The sequence below is a fragment of the Buteo buteo genome, chromosome 27 (genome assembly GCF_964188355.1).
Source record: "Buteo buteo chromosome 27, bButBut1.hap1.1, whole genome shotgun sequence".
Classification (NCBI taxonomy): domain Eukaryota; kingdom Metazoa; phylum Chordata; class Aves; order Accipitriformes; family Accipitridae; genus Buteo; species Buteo buteo.
Window position 1 is genome coordinate 5304731 of NC_134197.1, and position 22070 is coordinate 5326800.

The following is a 22070-nucleotide window of genomic DNA, read 5'->3' on the forward strand; positions in this document are numbered from 1 at the left end:
TCTTGATTTGCATGCTCAGAACTAACGCTAACTTCTGATGTGTCAGGATCTGTGGCAGGGCCTTCCCTATTTATCCCTTCATTTGCTTTGCACTCTGCGTTCCTTCCCTTTGCCTTTACTAAGGTCTTTCCTGTTCTCATCTGTCTTATTTCTGTTCCTCACTTTCATTCTGTTGAGTTCCTCTTTCTCTAACTTTCTTTTTCTTTTCCTGTTCCTTTTTTATATTTCCTTTTCCCTTGACCTCACCATTTTTCATCCCCAAACCTCATCTTCCTCTCTCCTCTTCAGTTTTTTTTCTCCATTTCTGGGTATCAGATTCTTAAACAGTGTGGGAAAACAGAATAATATCCATCTAATCACCAGTGCAGCCATTGCCATCTGAAGGGACAAATCTCTCTCCGTTGACCCTAGAGGGCACCTAAGCAGTGGCCAGAAACCAATCTTTAGAGGGCATTCTAAAGCAGAAGTATACAATGGTGGAATGAAATTTTGAACAGACCACTTTCTATTCAGTAGAGAGGAACTAGATTTCTAAGTTAAACTAGATGCCTAATTCAAATTAGTGAGATGAATCCACCCTCTAAATTTGCTTCTCTATCAGTAGTGCTTAGACAGTATGTTACTGAGGGAGCAAGAAGCATCTTCAATATATGTAGAAAATAGTGACCCATAGAAAAATGACAGAGTCGTCAAAACATCATTTAAGCTATTCGTACAGGAGGATTTTTCCATTTTCTTTGTTTATTATTGGTAATACATGTTCTACAACCAAATCTGATTGGGTGTTGCATGTTCGAGGTAGCATAATCTGCTGTTGGTTTGCTATTGAGACAAAATTAGTCATTTCCTTCCTGTGTGATAAGATGATAAGAGCTCTGAAGTTCTAAAGCTGGCAGACTTGAGGAAGATGTAGACTTTAGATATTCTCACCAGATGGAGTACAAAATGGGAAAGCATAGATCTCAGCCTTTTATGAAGCAGAGATCATTACAGGATCCTAATAAGTATTACTGCCCTGATTAAGGTCTTTTGCAACGATATTTCATTGGGCAGAACAACATTTTTAATGTGTAAATAGTTTTTTCCTCCAGAAAGTGATAGGTATTTTATAGAATTTCATACGCAATTTCAAAAGCAGACAAAAGCTAAATGTAATAACTGTGGAATTCAGTGCAAGGATTGTTCAGCTCTTAAGCAATATTATCCTGCAATATTGAAAAACTTGTGTGCCTTTGTTGCATAGCGTTTTCTGGTTTAGATGATACTAAGCAAACTGTTGGTTGTGCTGACTAACAATACTAATAATTGGTTCGTGCTTTATGTATGCATTACCCTTTCTTTTTTTCTCAGATGGAGTTTTATATGGATCTGTGCTTAGGAGAGTAAATAAAGGCAAAGGAAGAGATAATTAAAGAGAGTTCCTATAGTATTAATTCTTCTGGCCCTCTTCTGTTAAGACAGGAATAGTGATTAGAGACAAATCTCTGATCTATTCTGTTGCTTTCTTCTTTTTCATAGAGCAGAGGTACTGAATAAGAGTAACATGATAGAATTCTTCATTTCTTTTTCTCTCACTCGGTTGTTGAGCTAATAGTTATGAAAATGAGGGGAATTTTCTTTCCCTATTCTGCTTGTAGAAGCAAGATGAATATGCCTCCAGAGCTCTTTGAACCAGCTAGGGAGTTTGTTTTGGTTACCTCTGTCTCTCTTCTGTTCAGAAAATGGGAGTAGTATTTATGACTATAGCTATTATCTGGCTTCACTGAAGATCTAGCTTCACCTCACTGAAGCCTTGCAAGTCTGCTACTGTTTGGGGGTTTTTTTGTAGGTTGTGTGTAACAGGAAGATTGACTCAATGGAATTGAACAGAATACTTTGTGTGAAAATAATCCTATTTTGTGTTTAAAGCTTCCTGCTCTTCTATTACTTCGGTATCTCTTATTCTGTATTTTTCTTTTGTATTTTGTTGAAACTGTGGTGTTCAGTAAGCTGGTTGAATCTTTTATATAAAGAGGGAGGGGGTTCTGATAGATACAGAATGGTTCTTTCCATATACAGCCACTGTGACCTAAACCAGAAATACAGCCCAGTCCATTCAACAGTGCTGCTGGCTTCAGAAAGTATTCTAACATTTGAAGTAATAAAACTGCACTAATAATAAATGTTTTTCTAGGGCCTTCCTATCTTGCTGGTTCCAAGTGCTTTGCAGTCACTAATTAACTAGTCCTACCTTGTCATAAAAATACTTCTTACCAGCCTTGTTTTCAGGAGGGGACACTGAGGTAGAAAGAATGAATATAAAGTGCACATTCTTAAGGGCAGATGAAGACACAGTCTCCTCTCCTTTGGGAGTCCAGATTTAGGCACCTGTATGGAAAAAATTTGCAAGTATAGCTAAGCAATGCTACGTAGCTTAATCAATGTTTAAGCCTTTTAAAAGTGGTTTTCAGTACAATAGAACAACCAGCAGTGCAGCCAACATAATTGGAAACTGCTGGTATTCAGCATTTCAGAAAGCCAGGAGTGCAAATAGACCTCTCCTGTCCTTAAACAAAGGAATATAATTTCCTTATCACACCTTAAACTGTGACTTTCCTCCAAAATTAGAAATAGCTCTAAATCCCTTTGTGGTTTTGTGGTTCTCTGATAGTGCAAATCTGCACATATCCATACAAGCAGCTTTTGAGAAAATCAACCTGTTGTTACAGTTTATCATGTGAGGTGCTATACAAACTTGAGGGAGAAACAGTATTGCCCCATGAAATTGAGATAGGCATAGAAAGAGGATGTAATACAATACCCTCAAAACATTGAGGATAATTATATGCACAGTTTTAAAGTGCCATTTTCATCTTTATTTTCACTTTAGAGTATGATAATTTATATGTAATCTTTTCTTGGTTTATATACACATATTTAGTATTTAACCTAAACGGCTGTTATTCTTAACTTATAATTTGCACAAATATTTTGTATGTTGTGGTTTCTTTTTAAATACTGCCAGTCTGTGAACATCTGTGGCAAATGCAGAAGTCCAAAACATTAAAATAGATCTGCTCTTCCCAAAAAACTTCCTCCTGCTTCTCAGTATGAGGACAATACCCTTTTCTCATATTTCACAAAGGAGATATCAAGAAATCAGAAAACGTAGCTGAAGCCTGCATTTGCAGTCTGTTACATGCTGATTTCTCAGTATCAACAGGCTGACAAGAATTCAGAGCAAGGGGATGCAAATAATTAAACGGCTGAAGGGTTAATTTCTGCACCATCATGAAATGAATCACAAAAAATGAAGCTTTAGATGTGACCTGATGATAAGCACTTTACAGAACCCCTGGTTCTGAAGCCTGCAGGCTTTATTCCCTTGATCAGTGGAGAGTGTCACTGACATATGAAAGTGTGGAGTCTGAGTGAGAACAGGGAACAGCTTTAACTGCAAGGTGATTTGTTCAGTTGAAAAATATAACAAAAAAATAGCAAACACATAGAAAGATTCATTTGTGTGTAACAGCCAAGAGAAGGATAGTCCCTGAGAGAGAAAAGGAGGTGAGAGGAATAGAGTGTTTCTGTTAATGTAAAAAGGGATTCTCTTTTATTTGTCTGCATCTGCAGAGATCTTTGAAATGGATGGGACTAGCTGAGATTATTACTGGATTAAGATCTCCTGCAGTTAAAAGCTATTTTGTATACCAACTACTGAAAGGAGCAGCAGGAGAGCAATTTTTTAACTGCTGTGGTGATTCTTGTTTCTTTTGGGTTAATGTCTTGAAGTCAGTCCAAGTCTGTGACTTCACACCTGTGATTTGTAATGGACGCCATAGTATTTCTGTGACATATCACAACTTCTGAATGTGTTAGGTTACAACTCAAGAGGTGTTGGAATCAGAAACTAGATAATGGTAATAAAGATCAGATTAAATAAGTGATTACACATTTGAAAACATTTTAAATCTGTCATTTTTAATTTTACAAGTGAAATCAAACAGGGAATAAGATCTTTTAAATACCTAGAAAATGCAAGTGCTGCTGAAAATCTTTTAAGATTAAAGCCACTAATACAATACCTTTATTGGCTTCCCACTGAGTTTCAGTTGTCACATCTGTTTTTTGACCAGCACACCAAAATTTCAACCAATCACAAGCATTCTATTTCTTATTCAACATTATATTAAATACTAAATCAAAGAAATATTTGCTTACTAGAAGGGTGCTGTACTAATATCAGCTGTCCATTGCTATTATCTCTGGAATAGCTCCACAAGACAGTGGAGTTATTGGGGGTTATACTCAGACCAATCTGGCCAAAGAAACACAATAGAGGCAACACCTCAAGCTCTAGGAAAGGGGGGAGTGCTACCCGCCAGCAGCAGTAATCCCTGAGAGGTGATGAACAGCACAGTGAGTTAGGAGAGAGCTTAGCTGTGCTCCTGGTATGGCATTTCCAAGGTGGAAATCCAAAGAAGGCGGCAAAACGAAGATTCTGAAATTCCCACATGGCAGTGAGGGACCACTCCACTAAATGTTGTTTCTAGGGGCTTGCTCCTGACAGTAGACTGTGTTTAACAGGAGTTTGCTACCAGAAATCTCCTTTTAAAATTCTTAGCCACTCATGCAATATACTTATTACTTTCCCATTAAACATTATGTCCCCAAAATAACAGTATGGATGTATTATGGCCATACACAAGGGACTATTTGATAAAGGTATTTTTAATGTCAGGTGAAAAAAATGTGTTCATGTTGAGAATTACACTGATGAGTGAACTCTTCTTTGAATCATATAATGGAGAAATCCCTTACTAATGTCCTGAGGGAACTGCTGACAGTGTGTAATAATTTCTGGTTCGGTGCAGCAGATTACAAGATATCTTGCATTTTATGAAATTCAGGCACATGCTTCTTTTGCACTCTGAGTCCATCTGTGAGCTTCCTGGTACAGTCCCCAAAATTAAAGGGCCTGCAACACAGCTTTTTTTAGATGCAATAGATAGCTGTGGCTGTAAGATTACTAAGGCAGTGTGTGACCTTCTGCTTTATTGCCTTCTACTCCCAAAAGTTCAGCTTCTCCAATTATGTAGTGTTTGTTAAATTCACCTTTGAAGTGAAATACAGTTATTTCCAGAATACGTGGTGGAGAGTAAGGTTCATGAGAATGTATGTGTACTTCAGATGAGGCTATTTCACCTTTAGCATTCCTCCTACTGCTACCTACTTTATATAGCTTTTTCTATTGTTTTACCTTTATACTGTTCATTACTGCAGTGTCATCTTTACCACACGTAAATACTGGCATTCAGTAAGAATTTTCATCCAACTTGTGAGGAGTTCATAAGACCAGATGAGAGATTTTCCCATAACTACAGCTATACCCCCATGATTCTGGATCCCGTTGAGCAGACCCAGTCTTCCTTGCCCTCTGAGGACTGTTATCTCTCCCAGCACATTTAATAGCAGTCACTGGAGTAATGAATTTTACATGCAAGCAGCAGAGCAAATGCCAAATAAGTGGTTCCTAAGATGTGAAACTACAAAGAAAAGAACTCTGAGAGAGCTACTGGAGTACAGGAGAAAAACAAAATCCCTGGCAATACTCTCCTAACATGTCCCTAGTATGAGGAACCCATCAACATTTTTCTCGTAGAGCTATTGAACCCCAGTCTAGGATTTTGGACAATTTGGGAAGGCCTTTGAAAGCATCAAGCAAAACCCATGCATTTTTGTAGGACTATTCAATATTTCATTATGATAGAACACTGACAAACACATTATTTAGCAGATTAGCACTTTTGTTTTCAGTTTTCAAAATGAGGAGTTAATAGCCTCTGGCTATACAGATTAATAGTTGGTTTTGCCCAGTGATGTCAGTGTAACACAGGCTGCTTTGCAGTTCCTGAAGTTGGAAGCTGAGGAAATTATAAGACAATGGAGAGAATTCTTCTGGTCCAAGAAAAACATGTTGCTTTTGAGATCTTCAGTTACTGATTACCAGCAAAGTCTCATAAAGCACAGCTCTCATCTCACATGACCCGAGAACTGCATGTTCTTTAACCATGGTCTCTGATGGGGTAAAATGACTCTTGAAATAGAAGGTTATTTCCCTTGTGCCACCTGGTTCACAAGATCTTGAGAAAGCTAGAATGCAAAATTAAGACTTGTTTCAAAGGTTAACATTTATTACAAAATTAAGAAGGAAAGATTTTTACGAAGTTTCTTTATTCTTAACTTTAGCACGAGTTTTCTCACCTCATTGTTGCCTGCCTCGTAACCTTCTCTAATGAGGTGGTTACAAATTAGGAGTTGTCAGGAAATTGCTTAGCAAGCACTCAGAAATCATGTGATACATTTGCATGAGTCAAGAACATTTTCAGGCTTCAGTGATACAATGCTCATACTTATCCACTTACGCAGAGGAAGGCAAGGTCTGAACTCACAGGTACTTGCATTCATGCCCACACCTCAGTCAATCCACGTGCAGCTGCAGAAGGCAGACATATGTAACTGCTTGCTTATGAGTTACCTATTCTTGTGGTGCAGTCATTTACATGTGTTGGCTCATCACGTATATGCAGGAAAAAGTGCAGGTTCAAGTCAGTACAGCTGAGAGGAACAAAGGAGGTGGGAATGAAAGCCTTAGTTGCCTGCAGCAAGTATTTGTCTTTGCTCTGAGCTCTGCATGTTCATACCCTTTCTTGCATTGCACCGTGTCCTTTACCATTGCTTCTATTATGAAGAGGGATTCTCTGACTTGTAGAGACCTTCATAGAGTTAGCTGAGCTACAGATTCATCACTAGAGAGCAATATGCAATAGTTCATAGACTCAGGATAGCACTTCTCTGAACTGTCACTTTCCAGATGAGCTGTGGACAGGCTGCACTTCAGTTCAGTTTCAATATAGGGCAAATTCAGCATTAGTCAGAAGCGATTCTAAGCTCATCCTATGTGACATGGAAGCACAAAAAAGTAACAGGATAGAAACTGTCCTATTTGATGTTCATTTGCCAATTGTTTCCCTTGTTAAGGAGGAGAGCCGGAGATGGATGACTGCCTGGAGACACTGAAAGATGAGGAGGAAGCTTTGTGGGAGAACGTAGAATGCAACCGGCACATGCTGAGCCGGTACATCAATCCAGCCAAACTGACCCCGTACTTACGGCAGTGCAAAGTAATCGATGAGCAAGATGAGGATGAGGTGCTTAACTCACTTATGCTGCCCTCCAAAATTAACCGAGCAGGTAATTATTTTGTGAATGGCTACATCTGCATCCCTATCAGAACAGTATTATTTTGCTAAGTCTGGAGGGACCCTGTATCAAATCACAGATTGTCAAATAGAAACCCTATATCTCATTTACAGGAGATTTAATGTAAAGGGGGGGATCTGCTGCTGCTGCTATTTTGATAACAATGACTCTTTCCAGTGCTGTGCAGACTGGAGCTCATGGGGTTCATATTCCCATCAAAGCCTTGGCAAATATTTCAGTTAACACAAGCAGCAGCCACTGCCATTCCAAGAGCAGGTTTTCAGCTGTCTTGCCGTGCTTTGTGATTTGTCACTGAAGGGTCTGCCATCCTAGTGTTTCAGTACTGCCTGGTGAAGGCTGCACTGAATAACGTGTCTTTTGAAATTTCTGTTCCAGAGACCAATTTGCCCGCACTCCTTCAGAATAACAATCAGCACAAACATAAAGAATACGTGGCGTTACTTTATGAGTTCAGCTGAACTCAGTTAATCAGACAGATTTTCCACAGCGCATTGCTGTGGCAGAGACGAACCTTAAGCAGATTTGACTTCAGGGATACGGTACTTGCTTATGCTGCTCATAGAGCTGATACGTCACCTCTCTTTTCTCTGTACTTAGGCCGACTGCTGGACATTCTCCACACCAAGGGCCAAAGGGGCTATGTAGTTTTCTTAGAGAGCCTAGAGTTTTACTACCCCGAACTCTACAAACTGGTGACAGGGAAAGAACCTACTCGGAGATTTTCCACTATTGTTGGTGAGTAGAATCAATCCCAAAGGAGCCTGTTGAAAAAAGGACTACCTTGAAGACTGGGTTTGATTTTTCAGGCAAGAAATGGAAATAAAAGCTAATCTTGTAGTAGCATTCTATGGTTTTTCAGTCCCCTTCAATGCAAATGTGCTAGCAACAGGTAATATATAAAAAAAACATCCCAGTTGTCTGAATGAAGCTGAAGAGCTTCAAATTGAATGATAGGCATTACAAGAAATCTCAAGATAAGAAACATTGGAACAGTGGACTAAATTACACTGATGACCTACACATGTGCAGAAAATTTGAAGCATTCAGATCAATTGTACAGGTTCATTTTAAAAAGTTCGTGTTATTTCCACAGGCCTGTCAGCTGAGCTGAAACAAGACAAGTGTAAAGGCTTCATATTCTATCCAGACAAGCTGTATGCATGTATATTTTGATTCTGGTAATAGTGTGTTGTGTAATATTTGTACTGTTGCCAGTCAGATGTACAAATATGTATGTATTTGTGCATATTCTGCACCTCTGTACACATTCTGGGACATCTGTTTCTTACTCAGTTCTGCTGATCCTACTTAGTATAAAGTTACTTTATCAGAAGTTGATAAGCTGTTCAAACATTTTCAGTGGAGGAGGGACATGAAGGCCTTACCCATTTCCTAATGAATGAGATCATTAAGCTTCAGCAGCAAGTAAAGACAAAAGATGTGCAGCGCTGTGAACTCTTGGCTAAGTCTCGCCAGTTGGAGGATGAGCGAAAGCAGCTAAAATTGAACAAGATAGAGCTGCTGACCTTCCAGGAAAGATACAACAAGATGAAGGAGGAAAGGAACAACTACAATGATGAGCTGGTCAAGGTGAAAGATGAGAACTACAATCTGGCCATGAGATATGCCCAGCTGAGTGACGAGAAGAGCATGGCTGTGATAAGAAGCCGAGACCTCCAGTTAGAGGTGAGATAAATGCTCTGTGTGGCTTTAATCAGGAACAGCAATGGAGAATGCCAGTGGCATCGGCAAAATGAAACCTTCTCTGATGGTAGAAAGGTGTAGAGCTCTCATTTGCTTTGCTTATCCAGATGATTAGAAGCATCACTGTACAGAAATGCCAGCTGCAGTGATGTGTATTAATGACAGATAATTTACATACTTGTAATGGATTAACAGAACATAACATACTTAAAAACAAAATTTTAAAAACATGGCTGTTTGCTAAAAACATAATTTTAGCTTTTCAGGCTCAATAATATCTTGGGGCAGTTATCCAGCTTTGCACTACAGCTGCTGGTGGTTTATTCAGAAAGTCTCACATAGAGCATTGGAACAGCTTGAGGCCATTTAGGAAATAAGAGAAATGCTTCAAGTGCCATAAAATTCATGCTTGTGTGTATGTCACAGATGAGATGGAGTAAACAACTAGCCATAGTGGATCTGGATACTGGGGTTTATTTTTGAACCAATGCTATTAGACATTTTGCCCCACTTTGTTTTTTCACAGAGTTGTTTGTTCGCTCCCCCACCTTGCACTGCCTTCTCTTGGGCTCGACATCCCTTCCCTGCAGGGAGACCATTCCTGGGTGGGATGGTTGGGCAGAAAGTCGTGTCGGTTTGTGCTGTGCAGCTGCTCACAGTCACCAGTCACAGATGTTACTGGTCAAGGCCCCTGGGCATCCTCTGGCCTTTATCCCCGTGCATCTCTCTGATCGCCAGGATATTCCCCCATTTTCAAATCTTTCCTCCATCAGTGATGATCACCACCTTCTTCCCAGGCCCCCTTCTGCCTGTAACTACTTTTTCTTTTGGGACCCCCTCTTTCCTATCCAGAACTCAAAGCCCCTGCTTTTCCCAATTCAAATAGTCTATGTGCAAAAGCACAATGTGTGGCCAGTCTCCTAAGTGTTAGTTCTGTTTCATATCTCTTTATTTATTGGAGGACTGAGGATGTGCCACTTTTTTTTAGTCCAGATGTTACCAAAATTTACAGCCAGCCCATACCAGTTGTAGCTAGCAAATAGCAGGCTTCTGCTTGAGAGTTCAACAGTTCAGTTGTGGACATTGAACAGACACGCACATACACCCAATTATCTGCTGCTTGTTAGCATTCACAGTTTAAGCTATTTTTTCCACCTATGACCGTACATTTTCACCTGGAAGTGAGAGTGTTTTCAAAGCAGTAAATATCTGAGCTAGGAATGATTCCTTTTCCTTTCCTTTCCTTTCCTTTCCTTTCCTTTCCTTTCCTTTCCTTTCCTTTCCTTTCCTTTCCTTTCCTTTCCTTTCCTTTCCTTTCCTTTCCTTTCCTTTCCTTTCCTTTCCTTTCCTTTCCTTTCCTTTCCTTTCCTTTCCTTTCCTTTCCTTTCCTTTCCTTTCCTTTCCTTTCCTTTCCTTTCCTTTCCTTTCCTTTCCTTTCCTTTCCTTTCCTTTCCTTTCCTTTCCTTTCCTTTCCTTTCCTTTCCTTTCCTTTCCTTTCCTTTCCTTTCCTTTCCTTTCCTTTCCTTTCCTTTCCTTTCCTTTCCTTTCCTTTCCTTTCCTTTCCTTTCCTTTCCTTTCCTTTCCTTTCCTTTCCTTTCCTTTCCTTTCCTTTCCTTTCCTTTCCTTTCCTTTCCTTTTTCCTCTTCACTGCTCCCTGGCCACTCTAGATTGACCAGCTGAAGCATCGCTTGAACAAGGTGGAAGAGGAGTGCAAGCTGGAGAGGAACCAGTCTTTGAAGCTGAAAAATGATATTGAAAACCGACCCAAAAAGGAACAGGTTCTAGAGCTGGAGCGGGAAAATGAGATGATGAAGACTAAAATCCAGGAGTTACAGTCCATCATTCAGGTATAAAAGCAGATTGCTACATTTAAAATTCCAGCCACTTCAGCTTACCCCTCTTGCTTCTCCAGATGATGGATTCTCAGCAGGCTTTGACGACTCCTTGCCTCCAGGCACCCCCACACTCTCTTCCCATAGTCTCTCACATACCCCACATCTCCTCACAGCCTGCCTTGGTGGCTTCAGGATCTAAGTGTCTGGAGAAAGCTGTGAGAGTGGGACAGAGAAGCAGCAGGTGGTGACAGCTCCCGTGTGTTCTCAGTAAGGGACAGGGAGTTGAGTATATAACAAGGAAACTGGTAACTATGCACAAAAGGAGGTGGCATGGTCTCTGCTACCACTCCTCACCTCAAACTCAACACATACTCCTGTTATCATGCTAGGAAGAGTTGGATGAAACCTCTACCTGCAAAGCGTGCAGAGTTTGGAAGAACAGAAGGTTGATTTTACAGCTCCCAGCTGTCTGTAATACTCCTTGTACAAACACATGCATGAGGAGGAGTTCTACCAAAAAAAAATTGTCATCCAATAAATCAAGCTGTACGTGAGAGACTGGCTCTTTCAAGGTGCAGAGTGCAGCTGTTTAATTGCTGAGCATTCAACTCCGTGTTTTAGCCCTGCTGTGGTTCTTTGTACCAGTCTGTCACTACAAAGCTGTGTTAAATAGCTGGCCCAGAAATTTCTGACAGTGGCTCTGTGTACCCAGTTTTAGGCTATTGTCATATCTGTGCCAAAAGGACTTAATGAAGCAGAGGGTAATAAAGGTTTCAGTACTTGAGTGGTCACTAGTTACCAGAATGCCCTGCAGAATGCTGCTGTAACTTGCACAGGGGTCTTAACTAACCTTTGTTTGGGCAGATAGGGAAAAAGGATGATATGCAGCAAATTTAGCACTGTGTTACTCTGTGAAGAGTTTAGCCAAATATTAGGATGTATGTGAGAGTGCTTAGCACTTTGCTGGAAAAGGCTTGTGGCATTTTAAAATGACACTTAAAAAGTTATCGATAGAATGCATTTCAGAAATGGCTGCAGCTTCTAGCAGTGCCTAATGATTTTTAGTTCTAGTACAAATCCAATTCAAAGGTTGAAAAGGGGTGTAGTATTGAAGGTTCTGGGAGTTCTGGTCCAGGTAGAATCTCTTATATTAATTGCAATGGTCTTACAGCACCTAAAGAAACAGAGAAATAATCATGGAATAGCTAAAAATAGGATTGAAATTTTTCCTAACTGAAAGGATAAATAAACAAAAGGCAGTTTGTTTTAGAAATACTTAGGTATACTTAGAAATATTAGGTAACCAAATATGTCACTGAAATCTCCAACTTAGTCTAGGTATTTTAAAAATAAATATGCATATTACTTGCTTGCATTTTGTGTCTTTTTCATCTTCCATTTATGGTTAATTTTGGATGGCTATTTATTTGTTGGAACCTGCTCTGGTAATCTTGTTAATTTTAAATCTGAAAGAAAAAATATTGCTGGACACTATAGAAAGTGAAGCAGTGGTACCAGCTACCCCAGGCATATTTAATATTCTCTGAGCATAGCCCTGTAAAGCCTATGCATGCTTTAAAAATTCCCCTGAATGTTTTCTTAGGCCCTGCTCTTTGGCAAAGGGTGATTTTTGTGCTCAGTGAGAGCTGATTAATAGAGAAGAGTTTTGAATGCAGGGCTTGGAGTGAAGAGTTGTCACTGCATCCAAAATGGATCAAATTATAGCCAGTACAATAAAACAGTAAAACAGTTCCTTCATCAGACTATTCTGACAGCAAGACAGCCTTTATTCATCTTTTCTGACACTATTTTAAAATATGAACAAACGTCCACCTCTTCTCCTGCTTTCCCATTGCAATACTGTGTTCATTTTCTATTCCTCTTGTTTGTTACTGTCTCTGTTACTTTTCTCCCTGCAATACTGTTTTCTCTTTCCCTGGCCTGCCTCTTAAAAATGTCTTTCCTCAGGCTGACAAGAGGAGTTTGCCAGATTCAGACAAAGCCATTTTGGATATTCTAGAACATGACCGTAAGGAGGCACTAGAAGATCGTCATGAGTTGGTCAACAAGATTTTTAATCTCCAAGAGGAGATTCGTCATGTGGAGGACTTGAGAGACAAGGTGAGAAATGGAAGGATGGAAAGATGGATTATCTCAGGCTAGTGCCCAAAAGACCTCTGAGAGCAGTGGTGGTTAACAGTGTGTCATTTCCAGTATCTTGAAGAGAAAGAAGATTTGGAGTTAAAGTGTTCAACACTAGGAAAAGACTGTGAGATGTACAAGCACCGTATGAACACTGTGATGATACAGCTAGAAGAGGTGGAAAAGGAGCGAGACCAGGTATCTAACAGTTAAAGTGGGGAAAATCAGTAGCAAAAGCCTGTATCTTGTATGTGTCACTTTGGGGAATTGTGGGTAATTGGACCCAAAATACCATTAAAAAATAAACAGTTACAAGAAATTGCTACTTGTTGGAATTTGCATTACAGTAATTAAACATGGGATAATATTGGGTTGTTTCCACAGCGTAGCATCTGGCAGGCAGGACTAAGATCTTAACAGCAGCTACTGCAGGCTTTATATTAGTGTCAAGTCATCCGGTTTGCACTCTGGAGCATTTTGCCACCAACCAAGAGGGAGCTGGAAATGAACCATCCTCATCATCATAATTTTTAATGGTACTACTGTGCCACATCCTGGTCCTAACTGCTGTGTTAATTGGTGAATGGTTATGAGTTCTGAAGTCCCTGTTCCAAACACCTTACAAACAAACCCAGCAGGAGAATGTGGCTGGTGCCCAGGTGCAAAAAAGGTTTCTTCTCTCCACTGCAGGCATTCCGCTCGCGCGATGAGGCTCAGACACAGTATTCACATTGTCTGATTGAAAAAGATAAATACAGGAAGCAGATTCGAGAGCTGGAGGAGAGAAATGATGAACTCCGAATTGAGGTGGTTCGGAAAGAAGCTTGCATTGTTAACCTAGAATGCAAACTCCGACGGCTCTCTAAGGACAATAACTTTCACGACCAGGTAGGGCTGAGGAAGACAGACATGAGTTCTTATTTTAAGACTTGCTGTTAAAAACATTTTGGTGTAGAAGGGAGAGGGGACTTTTTTAATTCCCTCCATGAATTAACTGAAAAAAATAACCTCCTTCTACTAAACGTCAGTGTTGTGAGTTCTTCACTACAGTGGGCTTCAAGTTGTCTGTGTCATGCACATAGCTTCTCAAAGGCTGGCATTCCACAACTTGATTTTAAATGGAAGGGAAAGAAACGCAGAAAGACAACTAATGTCTACACTGGGGTAGAAACTACAAATACTTTTGAGGAACATGTCCCAGTGAGCAGAAATCCCCACAAATGTTAATCTAAATTACTGATTTGGGTCTGGAGCCACATTCTGCGTGAGCTTCTGAAGCACTGGAGTCACAGAAAGTTCAATCAGATTACTCTAAAGGGCAGTCATGAAGAGTTGTACCAAACCGGTCTCAGAAATAAAGTGTTTCCTTCTGATCTTTAGAGTTTGCCACGGAATCTTCCCATTACCATTATTTCCCAGACCTTTGGGACTCCTAGCCCAAAAGCCAATGGTCAGGAAGCAGATGACTCCTCCACTTCTGAAGAGTCTCCAGAAGACAACAAATTCTTCTTGCCTGATCAAGCTCGACTCAAGAGAAGAGTGAATCTAAAGGGAATCCAGGTGTGTCTTAATATGAAGCTGGAATGACATAGTGCAGGGGCTGTTAGAACTAAGAGACATAATACACGTTGCGGTCATGCCTCTGAAAGTGCTGTGCTGTAAAAATAAGAATAGATATGATAGTGAGCTGTCAGTTTTTGCCCTGTGGTGATTTGCATCTTAAGGAGCAGATATAATCAGGCTTCACAGACCATTTTCTGCCCCTTCTCCCCATTTTGTGTATTATCCTTCCTTCTGCTGTTCATTCACATTCTTGGAGCGTTGTCAATAAATTGATTCTTTGCCTCCTTAACTGTAGTGAAAAAAAAAATTACATAATGCCCAAAGTCCAGCACACAAGTAACTGAAGGTGGAAAACGAAGCACTGGTGGAAAGGCTCATATCAGCTGCAAGGAGTAATAGAAAGAAATGGACATAATCTAGAACAAAATTAACCACCTAATTTAGAATTAAATTATGGCAATTTCCTCTCACTTAAGAGCAAAGGGTAGCATGAGTTAGGTCCCTGAGTAGCTGCATTCATACAGCTATTATCTGATGCTATATGCATGAATTGTAAAAAAATATACAATCTAATATTCGAGGGTTTGAGCTTCTCTTTCCTTTCATCTGCATTTGAATTCTCCCTGCCCTTCATAACCTTTCTGAGCTCTGACTGTCATTATTACTTATTGCAATAGAGCTGCATTTTTTACCTTGCACACTCCAAAAGGATGGCTGTTGTAATAACGGCTGCCTGAAACCAGTCCCAAGGCACCCACTTCACCTTTTGTCTCTTTGTTCCCTCAGCAGAATCTGGAAATTGCAATGCATTTGGGCCAATCTTTTAAAAGTAGTTAGGTAGCTAACTCTCATTCACTGCAGTGGCATTTAGATACCTAAATATCTTCTAAATTTTGGGTCCTGTTGTTTACAGGAGGGCAAATATATTGCAGCATAACAGTGAAAAAGGAGTGAAAATATCTGGTTTACTGTGTGTGGCAAATGTTCTGGATTTGTGCTGATTTTTGTCCTCTTTCTTTTAGATAAATCCAAGAGCTAAATCCCCTGTCAGCATGAACAAAACATCAGAATTTCAAGGTCAGAAAAAGCACCCATGTCCTTATTCCTTTTCTGTTGGTTTGTCTCATTCACTTAATCTCTTTAAGTTGTTTTAACAGATATGCCAACTAGGGAAATTCTTAACTAAGTTCAAGTCAGTAAAATAGTTTCCCTCATAGTTAACAATGTCATAATTTAAAGTAGTCAAGTGTTTTACATGAATGTCCTCTCCATCCAAAGATGCCTCCACAGACACACAATATTGCATCCCATAGCTTACCTAAATTTTCTGTTTACTCAATTTTCCTTTTAGTTTACAGAAATCTTGAAGTAATCAGTGTAACACCTGTACTAAAAATCATTATACTAGTCTCTTTTTGCTGTTGGAAAAAGCCTTCAAGCTGAAAAGACCCTAATCTAGTGATTGTCTAATGAGTTCCTTTGACCTTCAGCAAAAGGGAGTTAATTTTAAATCTAAAGCATTGGCAAGGTTTTGGGAGATGGGGGTTGACCCACCCATCAGACAGCTGCCAAGTTACCAAACTCGTTGCTGTATACTCATGTTTGAGCTACTCCTAATTCCTCTTATTTATGTAACACTGTTCTTGAACCAAACACCATCTTAGGCAGCACCTCCTTTTTTTGTTATGTGCGGCAGTGTGCTCACTGTTGTACAAAATATGATGGGAAACAGGTTTCCTGCTGCAAGATATTGCATGTTAAACAGTATGTTTGGTATCAGGTAACGTGCAACATTAGCGCAAATTAGAGGTGCTGAGGAAGGGAAGGAGTCCACAAAGACATTCACACTGTGCTACCTGAGACTGCTGAGGTCTCTCAAGCTTCTTGGTCCCCGTTGTAAATTGTATGTTGTAAAAAAAGCGTAATTCAGTGAGCCAACCTTATTGCAGACTACCAGATTGAGACTATGAACTTAAAACATAAACTAATAAAAACAATCCTTCTTTAATTTGTCAAACATTATTCATAGATCTAATAAAAACGTACAGGACAGAGTTGAAGGAAAAAGTTGCCGAGAGGCTGTCCAGAGTGGCGTGCATTTCTGTACTTTGTCGGGAAGCTGACGGGGAAGGAAAAGGAGGCTGAGCTGCAGGGCACAGAGCGCGTTCTGGAGCCTCTGTCCAGTCCAGGGTGGGGGAAACAAGAGAAGCTGAAATGGAAAGATAACCTAAGTGTTGTTGCAAATCTGTGAAAGACTCTGTATTGGAAGTGATCTGACATGATTTTCTCCGGTGTCTGTATTTTTCTCTGTCACCTGTGAGTGCAGCAATCAGAGCACAGGATGAAGATGGGGCTGATGCCAGCAATGGCCGCACAGACACGAGTTCCTCTAATTCTGTTTCCATCAGTAACTCCATCAGCAGCTGCGAAGTCAGCAAGATTGTAAGGAGCCTTCAGATGCCTCTTGCCTGTCTATGACCATCTTTGCTAACGTGGTTCAGAGCTTTCACAACCCAGTGTTAGCACTTCGCCAGCATCCCAGCTGTGATCGCATTCAAGGCCCTTGTCAGAAGCTCCCTTAATCCTTTTACCAGCTTTTTGTTAGAGCCATGTTATTAGCCTTTTCCAAAATCACAGAATTGGTTTATGTTTATTTAAAGATATTTCAAATGTATTTATGACCTCTTGCTGTCTCCTTATGCCATTTCGCATTTACTCTTAGAAGGAAGAGATTTTCTTTAAAAGCTGCTTTGTAATTTATTTAAGAAAATTTTCAGGGTTTTTTTGAGTTCTCTAATGCTTTTCCTGTCTATACATAATAGTGAGTGAGAAAAGGGGTGCAGATCACAGTTGGAAATTTCTGCACACCATAGCCAAACCATTTCTTCCCTGCTTGCTGTATCCCCATAATCTCCCAAGGTAGATATTCCATTATACATATGTGAGCACCGACACAGCAGGACAAGCAGACAGAGAGAGTGCTCTTGCAGAGTGTTAATAACAAAGAACAAAACATCTTTCTAGAACACCATGAAAAATGCTGCCCCCAGGAAATTAAAATTATACCCAAGAATAGCCAGGAAAGAACTCCCTGCCACTCGTAATAAGCTTAGCTGGGTCAGGAATATTCTTTGGAATATCTGTTGGATATTTAGATGACTTATACTGTCTTCCCTCTAGCACAATTCAGAGTTTAGTTTCCAGTGTACTAGATTAATAATTTAATGTATGGAGTTCTGTATTTTTGTTCCTCATTACTACTATTTATGTATATAAGTATACATACATTCTGCTTTCATCCTCTTCCTCCTATATGTCAGCTGTGCAACACAGAAGCCACACATCAAGGGTAAAGTTAAAATTGTTTGGTAAATCAGCCAGTCATGTGGTCACAGAAAGAGGTACTGTGCTAACACACAAGCTGTGCATATTGCTAAAATACTGGAATACATTAATACGAATACTCCTGTGTGTAGCATTCTGCTCATCTAGAATCAATTTTTCTTAGCGTTGTGTGTGCTTCACAGTGCAGAGTACCACTCCAAGCTAGCAGGCTAATGCTTCTGTAAGTTAGAAATGATAGCACATTTAAGACAGATAACCTTTCTGTCGCTTTTGTTTTTTAAAAGCAAACCCTGAGAAATCGCAATGACAGTATCATGTCTACCACTCCTGAACCTCCAGGAAATGATTCCATAGTCCGGCGTTGCAAAGAGGATGCCCCTCACTGCAGGTAGGTAGCCACGCTGGTGAGATATGCCGGGAAGCTGTTGTCACAAGGAGGAGGTAAAAGGGCCGTAGATGTCCTTGGGTCTGTCTCTAGTTGGAGAGGTTCTATTAGGCAGCAGGACTAACTCGCTGAACTTCTCCAGGCTGCAGTCCTTTACCTCTCATTTTGTCCAAAACACTCAGGAGTCTCCGATAGTTCAGCTGGGGTGAATGACACGGTGATACTACTGCAGCACTGACTTTTTTAATGTACATAACAAGAAACTACTGAAATGACCGGGCACTGATGGAGAATGTGTTCTACCTTTGGAGACTGATGGGGCTTCACTTTTTGCTTCTCAGCTCCGCGCTGCCTGTGTCTGTGTCCCTGTCCTTTCCCCTTCTCTCAAAGCCCTTCCTTCTCCTCTGTAAGCTGCCAAAATAGAGCAGAGCTGCTTGAATGTCTGTGAGGAATGGCGGGGAGAAGTGGAGGAAGGAGGCAGTTTTTGTCGGGTTCGGAACTCTGTATCTCAGCATAGCAATGGGGGCAGAAAGATGCATCACCCTCCGCTCCATCTTCTGCTGCAGCTTCCACTTCTGTCGGGTCACGGCCCCGCGAGCAAAATCAGATCAGCTAGGGAATGGGAAATTATTGGCAGGAAGGAGAGAGACCTTGCTGGCCTCATGGTCCCCTAAATGGCACTGACCCCTTTTAGAAAAGGTTTATAGCAATGCAATACTTGGACAATACTGTTTTGGTGCTGGTGTCAATAGTATCAGTGTTTGTATCAGAAATATCAGAAGATAGAAGTACACTCCCTAAGGATCTCAAGCAGAAGAAGAAAAAAACAAAGCCCAAGCAAACAAGTTTAGAAGAAAGCAATATATGTGGAGTGTGGAGATCTTTATTAGATCTATTTTTTAGATCTAATCTTTATGAGAACTTTATATTTTTAATGCTTTTCAAAACAAACTCATCTCTGGCAGACCGCCACTTTTGCCTCTCTTTCTCTGTGTAAAGCTTTGCAATACAGCTTTCCATTGAGGGCATCCTCAGCTAGTTCTCCCACATAATTTTCTAGGCTGCTGAGGATTTAGGCAGAGTTTATTCTAGTCTCCCTTAGCTTCTCCTATATTGTCCTCCAAGCCCCTTTTTAAAGTAACTTGTGTTAATTCAAGATGGAGAAAAAGGGTTGTTTTATTAATGATTTGAATGTTTCGTGTTTCAGGTGCTTAACTTGAAAAGCCTTTAGCATGCGTGAGTATTTAAATATTTGCAGTATATTACAGAATGCAGTAAAGATTACATGGATATTATTCGTCTTGTGGACTTATTTCACTACAGCTCTGACTATACCCTGTTCCATATATTAAGGCATTGAAAGACGGAGCTGTACTGAAATCTGAAAATTTTCCTCATGTTAGATACTCTTTCCCACTGGCATGTGGAAGGAAAAGGTACTGTGGAGCAAGGTCGGAATGTGGCCTTACTTTGTTGAGCTAATAATCACTAAAGTCAAGTATTTCATGTGCATGCCCAAAAGTCCACTGTAGTTTATAACTTTATAATTAGCCTGCTAAGGTTTTTTTAACTTGTTGGTGAACATAATCCAAAATAATTGCTATTTGCATGCCAAGTTGCAGGTTTCACAGTTCATCTGATCTTGATTTGTGTGGAAAAAAAGTGAGATCATAATTTAACGTAGGAAAAGGTATATTATTTCCCCGCTTATGCATGGTATAAAAATAGCTGATTCTCCCCAGACTGGCTGCAAAAATTCACCCTTCACCTGAAGCCAAATATGAGGAATATCAGCTCCACAGGAGACCTACAAATCATTCTGAATGGGAAAAACAACAAGCTGTTATTTAAACAGCTTTGCAACCAAAGGACAAGCTTTAATGAAGTCCTTCTAGTGAAGCAGACAGATCACTCACTTGGCTCGATATTCCCAATATCCCTTTAAGAACAAAATTTTGGTGAATTTTAACTGTTTGTTTTTAAAGCCAACCCATCTAGTCACCCTTAACAGGAAAGTTTGTGTCAGTGGGAGCTGGACTGGGACCAGAGCTGTGGCATAAGAGTGTTTGTGGAAAAGCTTGGTACACCTTGCCATTCTGTTACTGTAGGTATCCGAGTAACTATGCGAGGTACCATTAAGCCGTTATAAAATGCTTCAAGTACCTTAAATCAAGCAGGTAAATTACTCCTTTACTGCTGCACCTCAGTCACTTCCCTTGCATTCACTCTGTCCATCAGTGAGCTTCTGACATTTTTGATCTATCATGGAAAAAAAACATGCTGCAATATATATATAGCAGACATTATGCAACGATTTATCTCAGTGCTGAAGCAGGTGTGGTGCAAGTCACGCATATGAGACCATCTGTCAGCCGCTTCCCTTTGTCTTCAGCAAAATCTTCATTCCCTCACCGCTGTTAGCAATTCTTCCTTCTGAACCATCTTGCTGCTTCACAGGCTTCCCATGTCGGCTGACACATATTGTCTTCCTGGCATCTTCCTACACCTTCCCTGGGCCCACAAGTATGTTACTTGCTTATTTTTTTGCAGCTGTGCCATTGTCTGATGCAACACCTCCAACATCATTCTTTTTCACAGAAAGTGTTCCTCCTTCAGAACTTAATGAAATCTGCTGAAGTTGGAAAGTTGCTGCAAACCGGAAAGTGAACAGCTTTCTCTCTCTCTCTCTCTTCATTCTCATGCTTTGTTGTTTTAATTTCAGCCTGGTTGAAGAGGACAATGACAGCTTTGGATATGATGCTTTGGAGCTAGATGGTAAGCAAGAGGATATAATGTATACAGTTTAACTATGAGATCTATGTGATTAGCTCACCAGCTACAGATATTGTCAAATAATCAACTCCTGGTCTAAATAAGATGAGACATATAGTCTGAGCAAAAATCAAGTCAGTTCACTGTAACAAGAAAACAAAGGGCCAAATAGTGGTGAGAATATGAAAGCAGTTATTCCTGAAGAACTAAGTGGGAGAAAGATTAGACTGAATAGATGGAGGGTGCTTGGCTGAGGTTTGCAGGTTGATAAGAAGACCTTCAGCCTTAAAATGAGGAAAGCATCAAACTGAGAGGGGAAACAGTAAAGAAGACAGAACCAGACTCTTCTCAGTGCTACCCAATGAAAGGAGCAGAGCAATGGGCACAAACTAAAGAACAAGCAATTCCATTTAAACAGAAAAAAAAAAAACTTTCTTACTGTGAGGGTGGTGAAACACTGGAACAGGGTGGTCCAGAGAGGTTCACTAGTCTCCATCCTTGGAGATACTCAAAACCCAACTGGACAAGTCCTGAGCCATCTCCTCTAGCTGACCATGCTTTGAGCAGGGGGGTTGACTAGACAGTCTCCAGAGGTCCCTTCCAACTTGCTGTTCTGTGGGAGTGATCAGGTGGGTCTGGTAAGCACGAATGGCATTCCTTGCCATGGGCTGTGGACATGAATCATGCCTCTGCATCAGGAATGTCCTCCTTCAGCTTTGGCTGGGATGAATCCAACATTCATTTTCCCCTTTTCCCTCTTTGCCACTCTATTTGGGACTCATTTTTATTCTTGTTACTCTTTTCAGATGACAGTCATGACAGGCAGTCACATGGAGCTCCTTCAGTGCACTCTTCCTCTTCTTCTCATCAGTCAGAAGGCCTGGATGCCTATGAGCTTGAGCATGTCAACTCCATATTTAGAAAGTTCTCTCTGGAAAGGTATTTGGGATGCCAGTTTACCTACCTTAAACAGAGACTGAAGGGAAAGGCTACTATGGTAGAAATCCTCCATTTAACTACTAGTTGCTGAAGATATAATGGCAGGAATATGATGTCACAAG

At 40.4% G+C, this 22070-nt stretch overlaps 1 protein-coding gene across 1 annotated transcript in view; it reads left to right on the forward strand.

Annotated features, from left to right (window-relative positions):
* CARD11 (caspase recruitment domain family member 11) overlaps window positions 1-22070 on the forward strand; it is a 48103-nt gene that overhangs the window by 15072 nt on the left and 10961 nt on the right. The window contains exons 2-14 of the mRNA XM_075058526.1: window positions 7021-7233; window positions 7861-7998; window positions 8624-8949; window positions 10635-10814; window positions 12771-12923; window positions 13017-13142; window positions 13635-13832; window positions 14325-14504; window positions 15530-15584; window positions 16834-16949; window positions 18137-18240; window positions 20960-21012; window positions 21816-21948. Coding sequence (XP_074914627.1) covers window positions 7021-7233; window positions 7861-7998; window positions 8624-8949; window positions 10635-10814; window positions 12771-12923; window positions 13017-13142; window positions 13635-13832; window positions 14325-14504; window positions 15530-15584; window positions 16834-16949; window positions 18137-18240; window positions 20960-21012; window positions 21816-21948 — 1975 coding nt within the window. The remainder of the gene's footprint in view (window positions 1-7020; window positions 7234-7860; window positions 7999-8623; window positions 8950-10634; window positions 10815-12770; window positions 12924-13016; window positions 13143-13634; window positions 13833-14324; window positions 14505-15529; window positions 15585-16833; window positions 16950-18136; window positions 18241-20959; window positions 21013-21815; window positions 21949-22070) is intronic.